Source organism: Pogona vitticeps, chromosome 13 (genome assembly GCF_051106095.1).
Source record: "Pogona vitticeps strain Pit_001003342236 chromosome 13, PviZW2.1, whole genome shotgun sequence".
NCBI lineage: Eukaryota > Metazoa > Chordata > Lepidosauria > Squamata > Agamidae > Pogona > Pogona vitticeps.
In genome coordinates, this window is record NC_135795.1 from 14,983,018 (window position 1) to 15,007,197 (window position 24,180).

General features: G+C 40.4%; 1 protein-coding gene across 5 annotated transcripts in view; it reads left to right on the forward strand.

Moving 5' to 3' along the window:
* The window catches only part of LOC110090494 (uncharacterized), a 123,045-nt gene that overhangs the window by 61,254 nt on the left and 37,611 nt on the right, over window positions 1-24,180 (forward strand). For 2 of the 5 annotated variants that reach the window (XM_078381239.1, XM_078381240.1), the window contains exons 21-30: window positions 581-742; window positions 1,787-1,864; window positions 5,073-5,423; window positions 6,538-6,894; window positions 13,887-14,018; window positions 17,308-17,457; window positions 17,779-17,895; window positions 21,119-21,231; window positions 22,306-22,387; window positions 23,095-23,232. In XM_078381239.1, the coding sequence (XP_078237365.1) occupies window positions 581-742; window positions 1,787-1,864; window positions 5,073-5,423; window positions 6,538-6,894; window positions 13,887-14,018; window positions 17,308-17,457; window positions 17,779-17,895; window positions 21,119-21,231; window positions 22,306-22,387; window positions 23,095-23,232 (1,680 nt within the window). The remainder of the gene's footprint in view (window positions 1-580; window positions 743-1,786; window positions 1,865-5,072; window positions 5,424-6,537; window positions 6,895-13,886; window positions 14,019-17,307; window positions 17,458-17,778; window positions 17,896-21,118; window positions 21,232-22,305; window positions 22,388-23,094; window positions 23,233-24,180) is intronic. The other 3 variants (XM_078381241.1, XM_078381242.1, XM_072982743.2) reach the window with 3 other exon arrangements.

Consider the following 24,180-nt stretch of genomic DNA (forward strand, 5'->3'; position numbering starts at 1 on the left):
TTGAATGCAATAACCATTGTGTAGCTCCACTTATGCAACAGAAGTGATGTCACCAGCTGTGGCAGATTGTCACCAATTAAAGAGATCTTTATTCAAATGTGCAGCTGGCATACAATGATACAAAAGTGTGTGACACACTGAAATTGAAAAGGGGACTCTTTGATTAGCAGCAGTGTGCTGCAGCTGGTGATGTCATTCCTGGGTGGCCTACAAAACATGATACTGGCCAATGTGTTTGGATGCCCCACATGGTCATTTTAGTAATCCTGACATGCATATTCCCTAAGAACAGGAAGTTCTTCATCTTTGGTTCTTGGCTACCTCAGATATGTTGGGTGAGTTCTGTTGAACAACCCCAATGTTTCCCAGCAGTGTCCTTGCTCCCATTCTTGGGTTTAATATTTGTCATGGCTTTCCATGGATGTATTTTTGACAAATGAATACTGAAGGTGAAAGAAAAGTTATGAAATAGAATTGGGGCTATACTAAATATAGTCTAGCGTTATACAGATGGTCCCTTTGTCCACTGAAGTGTGTGGTCAACTTCTTCTTTACACCATACATTTTTTCATTTGGTTAGAATTTCAGCAGAAAATTTGTGGTGGGAATGACAACATATGCTGACAAAGAAGAGTTCCAGATTGAACTGAAGAATCAAGGCACCAACAGCACCACCTGGTTTTCCCTTCTCTTCCATCACAATGTGGGACAGCTGCTTCATATTATCCCACCAGAAGCCCAGGTAAGTACATAGGAGATAGCCTTATATTCAGTCAGCTCTAGAGCCATGTGGTTTTCATTGACCAAAGGCTGTTAGTGAAACATGGGCTCTGCCACAGAGCTGGACTCTCTTGCGTATGGAGTATGATGATTGATCTGCCTGGCTTATTACTGTCCATATCAGCAGTTGGCATCTGCACAGCAGTTGGCTTCATGGCTACTCGGTTTTCCACCCATTCCTCTGGAATTTGAAGGGCCATGCTCACCAGTCAGTTCTATTTATTTATTTATTTTTATTTTATTTATATCCCGCCTATCTAGTCGACAGACCACTCTAGGCGGCTTACAGCAAGAAATGCCACAATAAAAACAACAAAATTACATAAAAAACTTTCGACAATTGGGTTAAACATTAGGAAAGAAAAGAGGAGGGGATCAGGAATTAACTAGGGGGGAAGGCCTGCCAAAACATCAATGTTTTTAATTGCTTTTTGAAAATACCCAGCGAGGGGGCCGCGCGAATATCAGGGGGAAGGTTGTTCCATAGGCGAGGAGCCACCGCCGAGAAGGCCCGATTTCTTGTCTTTTCCTTCCGGGCCTCCCTCGGCATTAGGCTCCTCAGCCTCACCTCCTGGCACGCGCGAGTGACACGGGTAGATCTTGGTGGTAGAAGGCGCTCCGCCAAGTATCGAGGCCCTAAACCATTTAGGGCTTTGTAGGTAAGCATCAACACTTTGTTCTACTAGGAATAAAATGCCATTTCAGGATGTGAAACAACAATAGTCCTAAAGTGGAGAATCAGGTCTCCCAGAGGCTTTGGGGATGTGATTGTCCCTTTTAGGACTGATTTTTATTTTATTTTTTGGTCAGCAGTGGAAGCATTCTTAAGGATCAGGGCAAGCCTAGATAAGCAACTCAGCCCATGGACTGCAGATTGACTAATCCTGGTTCCTGCAGAGTTTTGGGCTCTTCAGTTGGGGCAAAAAGAATAAAATAGATAGCTTTTAAAAATGTTTGTCATGCCAGGATGTAATGCATCTCTACTGTTTTACTTGTACTTCTGCAGGTTCGTTGTGATGGAGAATCCACATCTCATCAGCTTTCTGGCCACTGTAGTGGAGAGGTTGCAAACCACTTGTTGGAGGTACAAGTTGCTTTTCTACAAGCTTAGTGAGCAGCAACATGCCATTGGGAGGCTTAGGGCTCAATCACATCTGGCAAAAGAACCACAGTTATACAATATATCCCTTTTTAAAATCATTTCATAAATTTCCAAGCATACAATATGCAGCCAAAATCAACTCATTTTCCTGGCCAGCAGTTTATTTCTGGTTTATTTTCCCCTCACTGGGAGGTTTGTTTTATTTTCTACAGATAATGAAGCACTTCATTCTTTATTGTTTCAGCCTGTGTGGGATTGGGTTTCTGGGTACTGTGGCCACTTCATGGCCACTGTGTTTGTACCCTTAAAAATGTCAACACATTGGCAGTGACAGCTGCTGCTGCTAGCAAAAACAACATGAATATATTGTTTGGAAGGAGACAGTTTGAAGGATACAGCCTCCCCCCCTCTCACATGTGAAATAAGGCTTGAGGAGAGGCATTTCCTGCTTTTAACTATAAAGAAAGGAGTGTCACATCTCTCTCTCTTTTTAACCCTGCTTTTCAAGTCTTGCAAAACCCCATTTCCTCCTCCTGATGCTGTGCAAAAGACTTGCAAAGTACTGTTCTGTCAATTCATTTCCTTTGCAAAAGGTTTGCAAAAGGGAGGGAAGGGAAAAGGGTAGGAAGAGAGAAGGCTCAGCCCTCTCTATTGCACAGTCAATGTATCACTTTTGTAATTTTTTTTGAAAAAAAAAGCATGAGCCTGATTGCCCCAAGAAACAGTAAAGAAACTAAATCAATACAAAATTAAGAGCAGTGTAGCTTGCTATGACAGTTCAGATAGAAAGAAATGAATTGATGAAGTTTAAAAAATGTGAACACTCCCACCAGTTTATATAACCATGTGACTGTGAAAATAAATGTATCAATACAACAGAGGTATGGAAGCGTTCAGTATAACTGGTGTTCTTTTAGTAGGTGAATTAGGCCCTTAGTTGCTATAAAGAGAGGCTAGGTACTGGTGAAGGATTTTTAGGTGTTCAGATAGGCATGAGTTTACTAAACTTTATGAACAGTGAATCAATTACCATTGGGCACTGAACATACCATGAGATTTACTGTTCTGGATGCTTGTTAATCTACAGACCAATACACATGGCCATATTTAATCTTAGCCCTTCTGAGTAGTAGATGCATTCTGAATAAGAAGCATTTGCAAAACCTCTATTAAAATGCTATGGATATGGATCCTTGATGATTCCTCACATGCCAAGCTTAAAGCTGACAGCAGAGATGGGGCAGACGTTATAATCTGGAGCAATAGCGTTATAAATAGCAGCCACCTAGAGTGCTCCAGACAGGTGGGATATAAGTCAAATAAATAAATAAATAAATAAATAAATAAATAAATAAATAAATAAATAAATAAATAGAAGAATTTCACACCACAGAAGGCTTGGACTGCTTAAAAAAGTTGCTCCCAATCTTGGGTCCACAGACATTCTTTGACTAAAACTCCGAGAAGCCTTTATCATTAGCTGTACTGGCCAGGCTTTCAGGGAGTTGTAGTCTAAGAATATATGGGAACCCAAGGTTAGGAACCACTGGCTTAGACAGAGAGCAAAATGCAAGGAAGACTTGAGATAAAGTGGTGCCACAAGTCAAATATATGCCACAAGTCAGATATGAGTCATATCTGAAAGCAAATGTAGCAAGAGGTTTTATTTACCAGCCTTTAGCAAAACCTAGCAAAGACAATCCATTTGTAAGATACAAATGGAAAATGGTCAAAGCCACCTTAATGAGAGTGGCCGTGTTTTGTTTTCAGTCAACTGATCCGAATCAAGTTGGATTTGATGTTTTCACTTGAATGATTGGCAATGGAGTACAGTATCAATTCCAGAAGAAGTACAAAGCCATAGACGATTGATGTTGGACGTATTTTCTCTCCAGGCACAATTGAATTGAACAGTGGGTGGATGGAAAGCTGATGGATGTGGAAACAGTTACTACCTGGGAAGAGAGACGGGCACAAGCGGTCGTTTTGGCAGTTCATCCTGGTTTGTTTGCCACCGCAACAGGCGTTTGGTGCTTTGGCACTCCACTCCCCCTGGCAGGCACCCAATCAGAGGCAGGGCAGGGAAGCCAGGACACTGCCTCCGAGTGGGCACCTACTGGAAGGTGGCGTGGGGCACCAGACTGCCAAACACTTGTTGCAGCAGTAAATGAACTAGGACAACCCGACAAGCCAGCAGTTCGTAACCATTTCTATTTGGGAACCAAAACTACCGCTGGAGTGGCTGCTCAGACATAGTGTCCCAGCACAGACCAATGCTGTTTTCCAAGCCAAGCACTGGTTACATGGAATAGCCCTGCTGGGAAGTAAAGTAACTTTGAACTTGGAGCTGCTGAAAATTACTAAGATAGGGAAGGTTTGGAAGGAGGTCTTATCCAAAACAGAAGCTAGCATTCATAACCATAGCCACTGATTCCAGAAGAAAAGAGCTGTCCTGGTCCCAAGTGCCTGAGGCAAATGAAGCTGCTGGTTAGTAAAGTCCCAAACCAAGGAAAGGATGAAGCAGGGGAAGCAGGAAAGATTGAGCTCACTAAAGCAGACATGCAGTTCGGGCAAACCAAGGTTATTATAAACCAAGAAGGACTCCAAAGGGTCAAAGGTCCAGGCAGTCCAGAGCAAGGTACTGAAGTGCCCAGGAACAAAGCAGAAGTTGTCAGACACGTTGCCTCCAGCAGTAGAGTTGTGCTGTGCTGTACAATGCTGTCAGTGTGGCACAAAGAAAGATCTCGATTACGAGAAGAGTATTTGCTCATGGAGAGACCTCCTCTGCATCTGAGCACTCCTCCTGGGAGCTTCAAGCTAGACTCCTCCTTTCCGCCTTCTACTCCCCTGAGGACTGGGAGGCTCCCCTCCTGAAACCCCACCACCCATAGAATGAGGGTCCAGGATATGTGGACTCACATTCTGGTTTCCCATGAGGGTTCAGATTCTCCCCATCAGGCTTGGGCGTCTCCAGTTCATCCTCATCAAACGTGACTTGGAGCCTGTAGGACCCAGCTCTATTTCCTAACATCCTATTCCAATGGGACATTCCCCCCAAAGTCACTGCTCATATATTGAAAGTGTCAGTGACTTTGAACATCTGGAGCAGAAGACAACTCTGCATCTCTCTAGATTTGCAAACGGTCCTCCTGGAAAACTGAATTGATAGCCTTATTCTTCTTCATTTTAGGCCCCAGCAAGATTTTTGCTCAATGGATCAATGCTTTCAAGCCGCTGTGCAGCTGATATAACGGGAGAAATAATTTCTAGCAACTCATTTATTCAGTTCAAGATTCACACCGCATGCAGTCCAGAGCAAATTGTGGAGCTTGGTCTGCAACACAACTGGCCTTACTTTAAGTCCCTGGGCTTTCCCCAGGAGAACCAGCTAAAAGTAGCCACTGTGAAGGAGTACAAGGGCCTTTTTGAATTCATCCTTGGAGAATGCGTGTTCACTGGCAGTGGAGAGCTGAGTACAGAGGGTGAAGTAACAGCAGCAGAATGGAAAGCAGCTCTTCTGAATAAATGTGCCCACTCGGAGGTGACTACATAAGCTTTTCTTTTATGCTAGGGGGTGGGAGAGAGAATCTTGGGTGTTCCAGATGTTCTGGAGACTTCCTCTTCCAGAAACCACAGCCAGCATGGTAAGTGAGTGTCAGAGTTGTATTTCCAAAGCACCCAATGTGGTGGAGTGGAGAGAGTGATAGACTAGGAGGCCTGAGTTCGAATCACCGCTCAGTCATGGAAACTTACTGGAGGCATGTAACAGGTAAAGCTACTCATGCTACTCATCCACAGCAGGGTTGCTCTTATAGCTTTAAGGCACATAACAACTGTAACACACTCTATATGAGGCTGCCTTTGAAGGTTCAGAATCTTCAGCTAGTTCAAAATGCAGCAGCCAGGCTACTGACTCTGGCCAGTTATAGGGAACATGTAACGCCCCTGCTGCAACGGCAATGGCCACCAGTCAATTTCTGGATGTGCAAACTCCTGTAAGGCTTGGGTCTAGGCTGCCTGAAGGACCGTATCTCCCCCTATGAGACGTCTTGGCTCTTAACATCTTCAGAGGAGGCCATCCTCTCAGTCCCATTGCCCTTACAGGTATGCTTGATGGTGACATGAGAAAGGCCTTTCTCTGTGGCAGCTCCCACAGATTGTGGAATGCTCTCCCTCGGGGATATTTGGTTGGTCCCCTCCATTTTATCCTTCCGTCAACAGCTGAAGACCTACCGTTTCTGACTGGCTTTTAATAACAGTCCAGAAGTCTGTTTTTAAAGTTTTAAATGTTTTCATCATTTAATGTATTTTAATTATTGTTATGATTCAGTTCCTTTTATTTATTGTCTTTTGGTTCTACTTGTTTTAATGTTGTAAGCTGCCTTAATGTAGAAATAAATTAGAAAGAATGTGCCTCACTCATAGTTCCCAAACATTTGTCTCCACAGCCCTGGTTTGGAGACATTGAAATGCCCTTGGTAGGTTGGAGAGTAGATTCTAGTAGACTCTTTTCCAACCTGGTTCCCTGGTTCAGTCATAACTCCCATCAACCCCAATAATAATGAGATGTATCATCTGATGCTGCTAGAAGATGCAGATTCTAGATGGTGTGTGTGTTTTTTTAATTCTTTATTTCATTTTGTTTGGTTTCCTAGAACATGGAATTATCTCCATATCTAATCTCTGGAGGATCATTCTTCAAAAACATCTACAATATCAGTTTGACAGCATACATTCAAGGTGATGGCAGAACAGCTGACATGAAAGTGGAGATGTCTTCTGTAGACCGATACACCATCAAGGGAAGTCTGAGTCACTCTGTCCCCTTCCTCCATGATCTAGGGCTGCCTCCTGCGAATGCAGTCCTTCTGTCCGTGGGAAATGGTTCTCCCTTTGAGGGATTGCTGAGGCTGCATTTCGGTAGCTGCAAGCTTGAGGCCCAAGGAGAAATCCAGCCCCAAAACAGGACTGAATGGGCTCTAGAAGTGGAAACAGGTTGCAAAACTCTACAGGTCATTAATGTTGTCTCTCTCATTCTCTCTCCTGCTCTCTTTCTAGTACTCTGAGGGGATAGCTAACTCCTCCTTTTTTTTTCTCTAAATAGAGCAAAAGTTTCATTTTTGGACTACAATTCCCAGAAAGCTTAATAGTTCTGGGAGACAGTTCAGAAAAAAACAACTTTTCTAAGTTCTGGAATGGGAGTTGGCTCTTTAAAGTGGGTGGAAAACTCATAGATATTTCACTCCATGCTAAAATTGATGTGTGCACATCTTGAGTAGAGCGGGGGGTGGGGACACTGACATCAATGCCACTGCTCAGATCAATATCCCTTCTTGTTCACAAATGTCTGCTCTTTAGTTTTAAAAACAAGAAAGTCAGTCCCGAGCCTGAATTTCCTGAATCATAACTATTAAGCAAACCCCACAAGCCATTTGTAACAGAGTCACAATCTGTAACTTCTCACTTTACAGTTGTTATTTGAAATGGAATAGTCCTGATAGGCTGGGAACAGAAGAGTAGAAATCCAATAGCTTGTTAAGTTGGTTCTTACAGTCTGGGGAAAGTGAGTTTTGTATCTCATGGTAGGATTTCAAATCTCTCAAGTTCTTCACAGTTGACTGGAGCCATTAAGAAAGATGACTGCCATGTAGAAGCCACCAGCGCCCTCGAAATGCAAGGCTGGCAGGGGCAGCTAAAGGTTGTTTTAGAAGTGAGGCACAAACTGAACTGTCAGTCCTGAGGGGATCCCAAAGGAGTTGGTGTCTGTCAGATTTCTCAGCAGTACTGGGATAGCTTCGTTCTTTTCTTGATCTTTATTTTTTTAACAAGTCCAGTGTAAGTGGCAATAACAACAGCAGTGTTTCAGCCTGACCCTCATTTTGCTTCTTCCACCATGCCCTCTGTCGGTAATTCTGCAGATTGATATATTTCAAGGGGAATAATGAAAAGAACATCTCAGAAACTTTGACTCGATTTGTACTATCACTCTTCAGGTTTCAAAACCTTCCCCAAATACTCCATTTTGGAGAGATCATCATAGTTTCGTTTTTAGTGTAGAAAGAAATTAGAAATAATGTGCATGGTTTACCACTGGTAGTATCTGTATTTTCCTCCCATCCACAAAAGAGGCTTTTCTTGGTAAAAACAGTGACAAAACCCCTACCTCGCCATGCTTTTTTGTCCTGCAAGCGAGTTTCTCTTTGTTACTGAATTTTTGCTGGTACAGGGTTTAGAGCTAGCTGGATAGCTCAGTGGTTTAGGTATCTGACTGCAGAGCCAGAGACTGGGGATTCAGTCCCCCCACTGTCATCCCAGAAGAGACACAGGAAGGGGCGTGGTTGGGCTCCAAGATGAACGGACAATCATTCCTTCCCTCAGAGGTCTCATTAAAGCTTTGTTTAAAAGCCATCCTGCCTAACAGAGCAATTCCTGAGTAAATACAGTGGTGCCTCACAAGACGATTTTAATTCATTCCACAAAAATTGTCGTCTTGTGAAAAAAATCGTTCCCATAGGGAAACTAGCAAGACGAATGAAATTTATTCGTCTTGCGAAGCATTGGTCTCAAAAAAGTCTTGCGAAGCATGGTCATAGAAAAAAAGTCTTGCGAAGCACCATAGGGATTGCGAAAACCAATCGTCTTGCGGGTTTTTCGCCCCACGAGGCAATTGTCTTGCGAGGCACCACTGTACTATCAAAAGACTGCTGAGATCAGGGATGTCAGCAAGTCTTTGAACCTAAGTCCCAAGTCCAACTCTGAGATTTTGGTATCGAGTCCCGAGTCCCAAACCCCTATTAAAAACAATCTGTTTTCCCCAGAAAAAAAAGGACAGGTGGATGGGCTCCAAGTCATAAGTAAAGTCCAAGTCATCGGGGGGGAAACTCAAGTTGAGTCTGAGTCCGAGTTGAGTCACCAGTGCAAGTTAATTCTGACATGACAGCGAGCCCCATTATTTTAGTCCCAGTCCCTGGCTGAGATTAATGGGCAAGAGATAAGGACAAAAGGATGTTCTGTTAGATAACAGACTGATCCTGCATTTTCTGTCAGAGTAGATAGTGGTACACGCCTCAGTGGGAAAAAGGGGGGAAAGTCAGGAGCCCCTGCCTTATCTTTGTTTAAAGTTCCCTGGCAATTAGAGGGATATGATCTAAATATTATATGAACTAAATATGAAGTAAATATTATTAGAAGAGCTGGAATGCTTTTTGACTCACTCACTGAAATACTTTCACTTTTGAAGCAAAGACAGAGTTTTTTGTTTTCCTGAATGGATGTTTTATGTGTGTTAATTCAGGCAAATTAATGAATTAAGGTAATTAAGGAAAAAAAGAAGGTTTCTCTTTTTTAAAACTATTTGAAGATTAATTGTTTGATGGAGTGGAATGGAACTACTCTGTGTTCTTTTGTTTGTTTGTTTGCTTTTCTCCTCTCTTTGTTTCATTTCCTTTATTGACTATCTACTGACTGAATTTTGCTTTTATTGCGATTCACTGCTTCTCCCTCTACTGGACTTTTGTTAAATGACTGTTGAACTGAACTGAAATTAAATTTTTGATCAGAGGTTACCATCTGGTGGACATTGCCATACATTGCAGGCCACAAATTTTATAATTGTGATTTAAAACTGAAAGGTGTTTGAACTTGAGAGTAGTGGATATCTAGAAGCATTATTAGATGGCTTTCAAGATGGCAATGGTGCCGTGCTTCTTAATATGGGTCATAAGACGGTGATGGAGTTTGTTTTAATTCAATTTAATTTTACTTTCTATGACTCAACAATCGCAACAATCATCGAAAAACTGGTAGGGAGTCTATAAGGCTGTGGAGTCCAACTCCATTCTGTTTTGTTTAAACAATTATAAGTAAAGTATATAATAAATATCGATTATAAAGAAAAGGTTTTAAGTATTCATGCTAGTGATAGAATATTAGCTATTAAAAGAATAATAAGGAGTCCAGGGAAAGGGTATGTGCAGGGACAATCTAAAGAAGAGTGAGCTTGGGAGAGAGGAGAAAGTGGAGATGAAATTAATTGAGGTTATGAACCTCTAGACAAATGTGAAGTGCAAGTGGAAGGGACAGGATTGCAGCTGGAGACTGGTAACGGAAGAGTCAAAGAATACCTTACCATCTTGAATGAGTTCAGATCTCCAGGGTTGGATGAACTGCATCCAAGAGTACTGAAGGAATCGGCTGAATAACTCTCAGAACCGCTGTCTGTTATTTTCTTGAAACCCTGGGAAACGGGTGGGGTGCCAGAGGATTGGAGGAGGGCTAATGTTGTCCCTATATTCAAAAAGGGCAAAAAAGAGGATTGTAGGAACTACAGGCCAGTCAGCTTGATGTCAATCCCAGGGAAAATTCTGGAGCAAATTATAAAATCCTGCCAGACTAATCTGATAGACAGAGGAAATGCTGTAGACATAGTATATCTTGACTTTAGCAAAGCTTTTGACAAAGTGCCCCATGATATCCTGATTAGCAAGCTAACTAGGTGTGGGCTGGACAGATTAAGTGTCAGGTGGATACACAATTGTCTACAAAATCATACTCAGAGGGTGGTGATTAATGGCTCCTTCTCCAACTGGGAGGAGGTAACAAATGGGGTACCCCAGGACTGAGTCCTGGGCCCTGGGCTCTTCAACATTTTTTTAATGACCTGGATCAGGGGATAGAGGGAATGCTAAACAAATTTGCGGATTACACAAAACTAGATGGAATAGGAAATACATTACCCTGGAAGACAGAAACAAAATTGAAAATAATCTTGATAGGCTAGAAGACTGGGCTGGAAACAACAGAATGAAATTCAGCAAAGATAAGTGTGAAGTACTGCACCTTGGGGGGAAAAACCAGTTACAAGATGGGGGATACCTGGATCAGCAATACTACAAGTGTGACAGACCTTGGAATTGCCATAGATCACAAACTGCATATGAGTCAACAGTGTGATATGGCTACAAAAAAGGCAAATGCTATTTTAGGCTGCGTTAACAGAAGTATCACTTCTCAATCCCACAAGGTGCTAGTCCCCCTCTATTCAGCACTGGTTAGGCCCCACCTTAAGTACTGCGTCCAGTTCTGAACACCACATTTCAAGAAGGATGCTAACAAATTGGAACAAGTTCAGAGGAGAGCAACAAGGATGATCAGGTGACTGGGAACCAAGCCCTGTGATGAAAGACTGAAAGAACTGGGCATGTTCTTGGGAAAAGTAGACTGAGGGGAGATCTGATAGCACTTTTGATATAGGTGAAATGTGGTCACACAGAGCAAGGACAGGATCTGTTCTCAATCATCCCCGAGTGCAGGACACGCAACAATGGGCTCAAGTTACATGAAGCGAGATTTGGATTGAATATCAGGAGAAATGTCCTAATTGTTAGAGCAGTAAGAGAGTGGAACCAATTACTTTGAGAGGTGGTGAGTGCTTTACTGGAGGCATTCAAGAGAAATTTAGACAACCACCTGGCAGATATCCTTTGATTTATATTCCTCCAATAATTGGGGTTTGGACTTAATAGTCTTGTAGGCTTCTTCCAACTTCACTGTTGGCAGTTACAATTTTTTTAAAATGAGTGAACTGATAAAAGATTGTGTTTATTTCTTTTTGTTTCTTCTTGTTGTTTCCTCTCCTCTTTTTTCTGATACTGTATTTCTCTTCTTTTAGACAATAATATGTATTATGTTGGATAAAAAATTAAGGACTCCAGTGGGAATGTTGAATACAGACTGATTGGGCTAAACTAGGAGTGAACAGGAAGAATAGGCTTTAAGAATAATGCATGTTAAATATATTTGCATTTTTTTTCTATATAGAAAGAATAATGAAACTATTGGAGTGGGGTATTCTATATAGATTAAATTTAAGTGAGCTTAAGATGTAATACACAGTGTTATATTAAGTTATAATTTATTCATTTACTTATTTGATTTATATACCACCCCAGTAGTGTCATATACTGTTAAGAGATAAAAAGTTGGGGAAATATGGATTTGTTCACCCAGGGGTTGGACAGACGCTCCTCTCTCTCTCCAAGCACTGACACTATGCAATGGTCTGGACTTTATATCATGGAATGAAGGAAAAGGAAATGGCTAATAAATGTAGGAGGGTAAGATTGGATGTGGGGTATCTAGAATGAGAGTAATTAGACATTTTAAAAAATCATGGGGACCAAGAAAGAGATATGATGTGTACAAAATGGTTTAAAAAAAACTGTGAGTGAATGAATGAATACTTTATTATGGTCAAAGACCAGTAAAACCAAATCAATATAAAATAGATACATATAATTATAGTTTTGTGAAGTCAGTCAGGGTAATAAAATTCCATTAAAACATGATAAAACAACCCCTTCTTTCCAGTTAATAACATCATATATCCTTAATATAAGTAAAACCTCAACCAGTGTTATATTAAAAACATTTCCATCTAAAATCACCTTGCCAAACATTTGATTACGAATAACCATTGCTGCCGCACAGAATTTGGCCATTTGTCTCATAATATAAGGGGTACTGTCAGAAAGTAACCACTGGACATAATCCTCCTCTGATCTCCTGGGAGATTTACAGATAATAGGTGATAAAAGAGTGGTCTAGTATGACCAGATAGGCGGGATAGAAATAAAATAAAAAAATAAATAAAAAAATAAATAAATAAATAAATAAATAAATAAATAAATAAAAGCTCCATACGAAGATCCCAATAGCAAGTACAGAAAAGAAGAACATGACCAACTGATTCAAAGTTATCATTATTACAAGGGCAGAGACAATCTGATGTAGGCAATCCTTGAAATCTTCCCTCCAGAAGCTTAGAAGGAAATACATTGAGCTTTATACGTTGAGTTATAACACTGAATGTAAAAGGCTTAGATGATTTTGTGGGAAAAAATGAAACATTGTTAAACAAATATAAAGCAGACATAATTATTTTATTTTATTTACGGGTGGGTGGGTATATGTGTTTATTTGTTTTTACCAGCCCAGACTATTAACTCACACTGGATGGGCAGAATATAAATGAAAATAAATTTAAAAAATTGAGAAAATGTATTGTAACACAAGATCTGTGAAGTAATTTAACAGAAACAAGGAAGAGATATGTTATAATGGCAGGAGATTTTAATATGATAATATATAATGAAATGAACAAAACTAATCCCTCTAAAGGGGGAAGAAAAAATAATATTACAACTTTAAATGCTATGATGAGTAAAACAGATTTAACAGATGCATGGAGAAAATTGAATGGTACTGAGAGAGGAGTCTGTTTTTACTCGCTGATACATAAAATCTATTCAAGAATAGATATTTATCCCAAAGGGTTTATTTGCTAAAGTAGCTCACTCTGTAATAGATATAATAAAGTTTTCTGGTCATGCAGAAGTGACCAGACATCTAAGTGATGAGTGACTATAAAGATATGAAGAGATGGAGAACTGGTTTACATTTTTAGGCATAAAACTATTATTAAAAAATAGACAAAGAATTGTTGGATATTTGGAAAATTAATGATATGGTTGGTATTTTAAAAGAGATAATATTGGATACTATGAAATCTATAATAAAGTATTTATGCTTTAAAGAATCATATAATTTAACAGAGAAAAGCTCTTCCACAAGCCTTGTGGTCAGGAGGTTAAAACCACAGGGGAAAACCTCCAGGTTTTTATGATTCAGAAAATAGTTTTCCACAGAGGACAAGGTGAATTCATGTGGTGATCTGAAAGTTTCAAAACCCAGATCATTCCTGTTTAACATTCTATGTAGTTTGGAAATTAGGAGCAACAAGTTTGGGGGGGGGGGGAGAGTAGGGGGATCCATTTGTGGTGTGACATTACCTTGTAAATCTGGAACCAGAGTTTAGAAGAGTTATTCTGTGGGATTGGAACACAAAAGCAATTCTCAACTGGGAGTTTCTACCAGTCAGTCAACACCCAAACCAACAGTGGTAAAATAACCATTACTATATATTGAATATTTTATTTTCTCACAGAATCTTGGGATTCCAATAAAAATGAGTGGAGCAGGACATATATTAATCAGTAAAATGACTTTGGATTCCCAAGTTGTATTTACTGCAGGAGAAAATACTTTACATGGACTCCTCATATTAAAAGGCGTGGATGTAAGTAATCCGGTTGGCAAGCTTTTAGCCTGTTGTTCTCTGCTTTCCCATCGCATATGTCTTACTTGTATCAGTCTTTTTTTTAAAACACTTTTGTAGCTTATTAGATTGGCTCAAGGAGCCTGATATTTGGGAAATCTATTGTAAACTAATTCTGTCCATACTTCTTGGACCAATCTGTGGATCAGAAGTTGCCGTTGGAAGAATTACATTTTTTTTGTACTACAACTCCCCAAATCCATCAGCCAGGATGGCCAGTGGCTAGCATCATAATCTGGGTTTTTTTCAAGAGAGAATTTTGTTTGTCTTATTTATTTATTTATTTATTTATTTATTTATTTATTTATTTATTTATTTATTTATTTATTTATTTATTTGGTTGTTTGGTTGTTTGTTTGTTTGTTTGTTTGTTTGTTTGTTTGGATTTATATTGTGTGCTGATCTTATCAGTGTTTTTCCCACCATCCATACGTCGTAAGGCTTGTCTCAGTTCCAGCAGTGATCAGATTCATAAATTTTTGTGCTTTTTCCCCTTCTGTTGCATGAGTTTGTTTACTTTTTAAAGTTCTTGGTTTGTTCTGCCAGGCAGAGTTTAGTGCTATGGCACTTCTCAGTGGAAATTTTCAGTAGAATTACAGCCTCCAATTCGGAGGTTTTCAGTTCTATTAACTCAATTAACCTTTTTGAAAAGCTCCAGAAGAGAAGGTTCTCCAGAGAACTGAATTTCTTTCTTCTTTTTTCTTTTTTCTTTAGAAGAATTGAAAAGATTTCTCAAGCACAAGTGGTTGTATAAGAGTTGGATTTTTAAAGTGTGGCTTGGAGTGTATCTCAGCAAGCCCTTCGGTCTTTCCTGTTGAACTGGGACAAGGTGGGAGAAAATGGGGTGGAGTTTTTCTCATGTTTGGAACAGCCCTTAGTTATACTTTGACATATAAGCAAGCACAGTACAGTGGTGCCGCGACTTACAAATGTCCCTAGTTGCGAAAATTTCGAGATACGAAAAGGTCCGGCCGCAAAATATTGCTTCGACTTGCGGCCGGAGCTTCGAGTTACAAAAAAAATGCGGGGGAGGTGGGGAAAGCACAATATTTGAACTTTTAGTTGACCGTTGGCCAGCAAAGAGGCTGCTTGTCTGCTAGCTCGCTCGCCCCAGTGGTTAGAGAGTAGATAGGGAGAGAGTCTTCAGACTGCCTGGTACTGCCTGGTACGGTACTTTACAGACTGGTTTTTTTTTTTTTTTTGGCTTTTTTAATTTTTAATTTTTGGATTTTTGACTTTTTTTTAAAACAGAGAGACTGCCTGTTCTGGGTGAGTACATGCACTGTACGGTATTCACTGTACTGTATAGGGTTTTTTGCTGCTTTGTTGGAGGACAGGGCTAGGTGGGTGGTTATGTTTCTGTGCTCTGATGGGTATTGCAGTATGGATTTAAAATGTAAAAAGTAGACTCTAATATTAAATTAAAATTAAATATGAAAATTAGACTGTAATTTTAAAATGTAAAATGTATTTATTTATTTTTGCATTCTGTGGCTTCTAGGGTTTGTGTACTGTGACCTCTGTGTTGTTTAAAATTTGTGTGGGTTTAAAACGTGACTTCAAAGTCTTTTCTTTCTTTGGGGTCTGTTTGTGGTTGCTGGTTGTTGATGCAGGCAGGCAGGCTTTAAAATGGAGTTGGGGACCACTGCATTAGTAGACATCATGGGAAAGGTTTCATTCTAGCATGCTAATTAACTTCTTCTTTTAAGAAATATTTTAGCTAGTAGTTTTTGCTTAATAAGTAATTTTACCGTGTTGTGGTTTGTCTGGTTTGCATTTAGTATGTATTGTTCTAATTATTCCTCCCACCCTGCATTGTTAGCTTACCATTCCATTCTTTGCTATAGGAATATATTAAATATCAGGCTACATAACTTACACAGTGTGTGCATACTGAGAGTGGTGCTGTCTTGCTCCAAGTATGAATCCTTATGCATCAAAAAGAAATCATCCACACAACAGAGGGAGTCATCAGGTTCCTTAAGACAACCCTAGAGACTGCAGGAGTACAAGAAAACTTCAAAAAAAATTAAGATGAGACCTTTACCAAAATGCAGCCCTGTGAAGACTGAGAATTGCAGAAAAACCACACAGCTGTGACTAACTGGCTGAAAAGGGGGAAGCAGGAAGGAGAGGATAGACTGTGTGGGGTTAGGGGATGGCTGGCTAACTGGATTTTTGAACAGAAGCATTTCATGCTGGCTGATGCGGGCAACATCTGGAGATGCTGTCTAATTCCTGTTGTAAGCAAAAAGTTTTAGAAGAGGTAGCCGTGTTAGTCTGTGCAAGCATATCAGGCAAAATCCAAAGAAACAAAATAAAACCACTGATGAAGTAGACTTGTTTGTGAAAGCTCACATTAAAATATAATAGATTTATTTATTTATTTATTTATTTAATTTATATCCCGCCTATCTAGTCGTGGTGGACTACTCTAGGCGGCCAACAACAGAGATAAAATACAATAACATAAAACAGCATAATTACAACAACAATTAAAAATAGGGAAACAATAAAGGAGAGAAGAAAATCAAAAGTAATCTGGAGAGAAGGCCTGCCGAAACATCCAAGTCTTTAATAGGTTCTTAAAGGTGCCCAGCGAGGGAGCTCCGCGAATGCCAGGAGGTAAGTTATTCCAAAGGCGAGGAGCCACCGCCGAGAAGGCCCTATTTCTTGTTTTCTCTTTTCGGGCCTCCCTCGGCGTTAAGCTCCTCAGCCTCACCTCCTGGCTCGCCCGTGTGACCCGGGTAGAACTTGGTGGGAGTAGGCGTTCCGCCAGGTATCGAGGCCCTAAACCGTTTAGGGCTTTATACGTAAGCGTTAACACTTTGAAGTCGATGCGGAACCTGATGGGCAGCCAATGCAATGCGGCCAGAGTGGGCGAAATATGTTGGAATTTTTTCACTCCACTGAGTAATCTGGCCGCCGCATTCTGCACCACCTGTAATTTCCGCAGCAACCTCAAAGGAAGCCCCATGTAGAGCGCATTACAGTGGTCTAATCTTGAGATTACGAGCGCATGTACTAAGATGGTGAGCGCCCCCACATCCAGGTAGGGCCGCAGCTGGGCTATCCGCCTGAGGTGAAAAAAGGCGGTGCGAAGCCCCACGCAGAGCGCATTACAGTGGTCTAATCTTGAGATTAAGGTGCTTCATTTCTCTCTCTCTCTCTTTTGTTTTTGTTTCATTTCTTTTGGATTTTCTTCTAATGTCCACCTGATTGGCCTCTCCTTCAATCTCATTTTGGGCAGAACAGAGAAGAGTTGCATGCTTTGTTGACCCAGAATGTGAAAGGAAGCATCCGCCTTGGCATCCCTGAAAGGACAGAGGTAGATATAGTTTCAGAAAAGAGAGGTCCCATTCAGAAAAGGCTGCTTCAGTTCACTATGGATGGAAAGCAGGTAATCACCTCTCCCTTTATTCTGGCTGGTGTTCACTTTTGGGGAAGAATTCTTTTTCTCTTTTTCATTGAAGGAGATTTTCTGTCCCAAGTTTGTGGAAACTAGGATGCAGCCTTAGATGGTCTGCTCCAGGGCTTATAAACTCTGGCTGCTCGAAACTGTCCAGCATTTCTCCCTGGGGATGCCAGGGAATGATTGCATCAAAGCTCCTTGCATTAACTGTGAACACTTTTCTATTCTAGCTGACTTCTTATTTCAGTAAAAGCCACACAATCCGTATGAATACACTTCTTCTCTTCCACTCTGCCAACAAACAAACAGGTCAAAGAAGAACTCAGCTTCACAGCGAAGGCCAACCAGGTCTCTCTTGACTATAAGCTCACACACAATTTGGAGGCCTTGCAGGCACTGTGGATACAGGACACAATAGAGCTGCAGGTAGGCATGTGTGTTATTTCTAGACATGCTTGTTCAGAAGATACAGGGCTCTCAGGAGATGCGCAAATATATCAATTTCAGTTTCTCTCCAATTCATCATCATCATCATCATCATCATCATCGTTGTTGTTGTTGTTATTGTTATTTATTTATTTATTTAGGTCATCCTTTAAGAATTAAAAAAAATCAATGTGAAAATTCATAAGCCCCCCCTCAGGGTACAAAATCATGAGGCAAATGTTCCCTAGTTATACCCCTGTTAGATCACTGTGGAATTTTCTGGTCACATGACACATGGCCATTATCAAACCATTTACCTGGCCAGTGGTGTAACTGCGATTTATTTCCCCCTCACTGGGAGGCTTCAGTTATTTTGCTCCAATGGTGTTTTGATGTATTCCTTTGTGTGCACAACCCTATTGATTCTTTTCCAAAGCCAAGTCATTGGGGAAGGGTGCCATAATTACTGCCATGCGGCTGCTATGCTGTAACATTTTTAATTTTTTTTCATGACTGGTATGTCGATGTGTAGGTAAGCGTATCTCAATGGCCAGGTATGCCAGGGCATTGGTAGGTGTTGCTATCTGGCAAGCAACAGAGCCCTGGATTGGGGTCCTGGGTCTGCTGAGTGCAATGCCATCCTTCCAGAGGCACTGACAAAAGAGAGGAGATTTTACCGAACAAGAACCCATACTCAACATACTGACATCTTGTTATTAAAAATAAATAAATAAATCAAGTAAAAGGTTGCAGTTCAGTACAACAAAGGTATGGAAAGTATTGTTAAAACAGGGGAACATTTATCTGGTGTGACTGCAGCCTGAGACAAAAGAGGTAGCTGTGTTAATCTGTGCTAACATATCCAGCAAAAGCAAAAGAAAAATAACAGTATAAAGAAGACAAAAACATTGTGGCACATTAAAGACTAGCTGCTATATATTTAAGACAAGTAGAAGTGGACACATCTACTTCCTCAGACTGAGGAAAATAAAACTGCTATAAAATATATATTTCAGTTAGTATTTAAGATGCCACAATCATTTTGTCTTTGTTTTGTTTTTGTTTGGTGTTTTTTTTTTTTGCCTGATGGTCTAAGATAGGAGTTTTTGTATAGAGTTTTGTTTAATAGAGTCATAGAATCACGGAGTTCGAAGGAGTCTATGAGGCCATCAAATCCAACCCCCTGCTTGATGCAGGAATCTAAATCAAAGCAGATCTAACAGGTGGTGTTCCAATTATCTCCTGAATGCCTCCAGCATTGGAGCGCTCCCCACCTCCCAAGGTAATGGGTTCCAATAGAAACACTTCTTTGTATGCTGTAAGTAAGTATAATGCACATATATTCAAAGCTCAGAAAAGTTGCTTTTTGGCCTACGGTGCCAGTCATAGCTATGGTCATGCTGGCAGGGGATTCTGGGAACTGTGGTCGAAAAAAGTAAATTACGCAAATGTTTTTAGCTCACCCTCCTCTTCTGACTCCTAAGCAGAATTCCTCCTTTTTTAGAGATAGAGTCCCACATAATTCCCCCAAGGAACCTCAGAACTTTTGGAACTATTTATAGGTTGCTCAGCCCACCCTGTTCCTCTGCTGTCCATCTTGGACACTTCCAAATCATCGAATTGCAAGATTTGTAGAAAATTGCTTATTCATCACATATTTGTCACTTTGTATTGATCAGTTCTGGAGACCCCGACAAATATGAATGGATAAATATTTAGCAGTTTCTAATTTATCCCAAGGCTAGGCTGCTAGAATGGTAGCTTCCATTCCGGCAGCCTAGCCTTCCCTCTCTGCTGATGCACCCGCCAAACAGCTGATTGGTGGGTCCATGGGCAGAGAGGAAAGGCTAGGTTGCCAGGACAGAAGCCACCGCTACTGTCTGCAACGATGGCAGCTGTGACGGAAGTGGCAGCACAGAGGTGGAGGTGGTGGCAATGGCAGCAGGACAAGCTAGGGAGGCGGGAAGGGGGTGGGGGCAGGCTGTGGGGGTGGGGGACTCCGCTTTTTTTTCAGATAGCTATGGGCTGTCTAAAAAAAATGAAACATGCACCAGCAAACCGATTCATGGTTTGTCAGTAAAACATTAGTTAATTCATAGTCCATAGTTCCTCAGCCTTGATGATCCCCATCTCTAGCCATGAATATAACCACACACAGGTTGCTGTGATGCTACTGGATGTCCAGAATCTAACCATGAAACTTCTGTATGGTTCGTACTGGACAACTGTGGAAGGACAAATGCAAAACACTGCAGGGACGACTGATTTTAATGGGATTTTGCATCACAATTGGTCCTGGCTGATACAATCATATATCCCAGAAGCCATCCAGGTATGTGTGGTCTTTGCCTGTGATCGCTGTGGTTTTAATCTAAGACTGGTTGACAAATACATGATAGCTATATTAGGGTAATCTGATCAGAATAGACTTCATTGGAACTTGCATCTGTTGTGATGAAGAAGCCCTATACCTTTCTGTGGGTCTGCTCTAGCTGGGATGAATAGTGAATTTAGCCCATCCAAGTTGTAATTCTGTTGAAATTTGGTTTCCCTGTACAGTATATGTATCAATTTCCCACTTTCATTAGCCATTTCAATCTTTTTAAAAAAATGTTGTTAGGAAGGTAGTGACAGGTTACGTTGGGAGGTGAGAGGCCATCCAGAAGAGGTATTCCTGTGGTTATTGTTTCTTTTATTTTGTCTTTGGTTATTATTTCTGTTATTATGGTTAATTAATAATCATCATTGTCATCATCTGTATAACCATGTAACACAGTTTTTTAAAAAGAAGAGAGGAAGAAGTGTGACTCTTAAAACTACTATGGAGCTTCATGGGAAGTGAACGGGACATAGGTGTAAATGCTGTTAAGGCAAGATTAAGTGCAGAATACATGAAATTTAAAACAAAATGTACATTTGTAAGACGAGAAAAGCTTTACCAGAAGGACCTTGAAAGGATCATCTATTTCAGTGTCTTGAAAGCAATACTCCATGGTATATTTTGTGTAAATATGGAGGTTCTTTTAAGTTATTGTGGCTTCAGAAGCAGAACTGCTGGATCAGAGCAAAAGTCCACCTGTTTCAGCATCCTACTTTCCTCTATAGCCAAACATGTACCTCTGGAAAGCTTTCTCCTGCTGTTTCTCCCCTATTGGCACCAAACAGTTGTCCATCCAAACATGTTCAAAGCATTGTTTCTCTTTCTTTTTGATTATTCCTTCAGCTGACACTCCTGGAGAGTCTCTCTGAAAACGAAACAGAAGCATCCCTGAGACTGACTGGTGACCCAAACTTAAGCCTCTGGCTCACTTTCATTGCCAAAAACAAATGGCAAGGGTAAGAGCATGGCCATTAGCCAAGACTTTGTGGAGGAATATTAGAGACGTTTACCTTGAGGCAAATGGCATGATACAGTTAGCACATCATTAGAAACTTATTTTTATTAGAGAATTTTTTTGCTTATTTCTTTTAGTTAACAGAGCATAAAGTATAAAAGCCAACTGCAGCACAGGGGAAATTTGAAGGAGAATAGCTAAGAGTTCCGGCTTCTACACAGGCCTTTTTGTTCTGACAGTGATTAACCCTTTGTATATCAAAATCACTCTACAAGTAGCATAAGTAGAAAAAAAACTACAGTTGTGAAACTAAGGTTATGATCAGAAGAATTAAAAGGATAATGCAAGAAATTGCAGTCTCAAACATGCTGGGAAACTGAAATCCACCATGCTGTCTGCATGGTCAGAGGTCTGGAGCAGAGTTTGCATGTCCGCTTAGGTCAAAAGCCAATAGGAAAGAGAGCAAACAAAACAACAGAAGCAAACAAACAGGAAAAGGGGCACGGGCTTGCTTCAAACCTAGGAAAGAAGACTTTGCTAATAGGTTAATGGCAAGACAAAATCATGTTGGGCTGTGAAGTCCCATTGCACTGAAATCCTATGTTAGGTTGCATATGCAATTGTCATTTTCTCCAACATTTTTTATCTCAAAAATAGAAGCCATATTGGGGGTAGGGAGGTCCAATAACAAATGGATATGTATTGTGCAGGCTTAAGGAAGCTGATTCTTTTACTCTTTCCCCACAAAACACAGTTCCAGTAAAAATTCCCACCTGTTGCCAAAGTATTTATCTCTCTCTGTGTCTCTGCCCATCCGAGAGAACAGGAAGACTGTTGTTGGTGCTAATATTTATGTAAAGTTCAGAATAAGGTGAATGGAAGGCTGTTCATTCTGAAAATAAATGAGAGATCCTAAACATTCGATTCAAATGTCTAATCTCCCAAGTGCAGAGGGGACTCAAAAGGAGACTCATAAAGATAGTAAGGCAGAGAAACATTCTTCTGGCTCACCAAAGTTGACATAATGCAAAGCAGGTAGGATGCAAATCAAAAAATTTTTCACTTTTCCCCCCAGTGCTGAACTGCATGTGAAATCTCTTCAGAATCTGCCTTTTCTCCTTCAGTATTTTCCAAACATGGCTGAAGTTTTCTCAAAGGTAATTGTTCCTAATAAGAATCACATTTAGCCTCACAACATCTGCTAAATGATCAGGATGGTGACCAGTCTAAGAGTGTGTAATATACATTACAAAGAGCACGTTTGCAGAGGGAATTGCTTCCGTGGGAAAACATCTGATTGTCACAGGATGAGTTTTTTCACCTCCTGTGGTTTGCAAGTTAAGTTGATTGATCATCAAAATAGAAGCACCGGTTTGGTTTGAAACTCTGACTGGTCTAGTCTCCCAGAATGGTGTCTCTAAAATTCTAACTGAAAGATTATGCCATCCACGTGAAAGATGACAGGAGTCTTCTGGGAAGCTATCAATCATAGCATCAAAAAATAAAAAACCCACCACAAATACACACACACACACACGTATGTGTGTATTTGGAGGAAGGATAAAATGCCTTTCAGAATAGTGTCCAACTTTTTAATTTATGAAGGGCAAATAATTTACATTTAATATCAACAGCTGCTCTCTTATAAATGTTTTGATCAATATATACAAGTATTATGGAAATGTCTGTCTTTTCTCCTGTTTGCTGGTGGGACATCTCTCTTTTAGCATCAGAAGGAGACACAGCACTGCAGGTGCTGTCTTACTGATGCTGATATAATTATGATACGACAGAAAAATTCTGAAGGCCACCACATTTTTTAAAAAAAAGATCTTCCTTTTATTTATTCCTTTTTCCCCCTAAGATAAATTATGCTACAAAAGAAGCAGAAGGAAAACTTTCCATTCAAATGGAGGATAAGGGTTTCTTTGTTGTGACAAAATTAGCATCCACTAGAATCAACCACACACTATTTATTCAACTAGTGCACACCATTCCTCAGGTAGGTACAATATGTGTGCCATTTGCTTTGGAATACTTTTGTTATTGTTTTAACTTATGCATAGAAATGAGTGCCCCGAAATCTATTCAATTAGAGGTCAGTAGTACAATAGGAAGTGAAAGGGAAGTCCGATGCTGGAAAGGAAAAATACTGCATAGGAACCTGGAATGTAAGATCTATGAACCTTGGGAAACTGGATGTGGTCAAACAGGAGATGGCAAGAATAAACATTGACATCCTGGGCATCCGTGAACGGGACGGGAATGGGCAAATTCAATTCAGATGATTATCATGACTACTATTGTGGGCAAGAATCCCACAGAAGAAATGGAGTAGACCTCATAGTCAACAATAGAGTGGGAAAAGCTGTACTGGGATACAATCTCAAAAATGATAGAATGATTTCAATACGAATCCAAGGCAGACCTTTCAACATCACAGTAATCCAAGTTTAGGCACCAACCACCCATGCTGAAGAAGCTGAAATTGACCAGTTCTGTGAAGACTTACAACACCTTCCAGAACTGACACTAAAAACTAATGTTTTTGTCATTATAGGGGACTAGAATGCAAAGTAGGGAGTCAAGAGATAAAAGGAACAACAGTCAAATTTGGCCTTGGAGTTCAAAATGAAGCTGGGGAAAGGCTAATAGAGTTTTGCCAAGAGAACAAGCTGGTCATCATAAACACTCTTTTCCAACAACACAAGAGGTGACTCTACACATGGACATCACCAGATGGGCAATACCGAAATCAGATTGATTATGTTCTCTGCAGCCAAAGATGGAGAAGCTCTATACAGTCAGCAAAAACAAGACCTGGAGCTGATTGTTGGCTCTGATTGTCAGCTTCTTATAGCAAAACTCAAACTTAATCTGAAGAAAGTAGGAAACACCACTGGGCTAGTCAGGTATAATCTAAACCAAATCCCTTATGAATACACAGTGG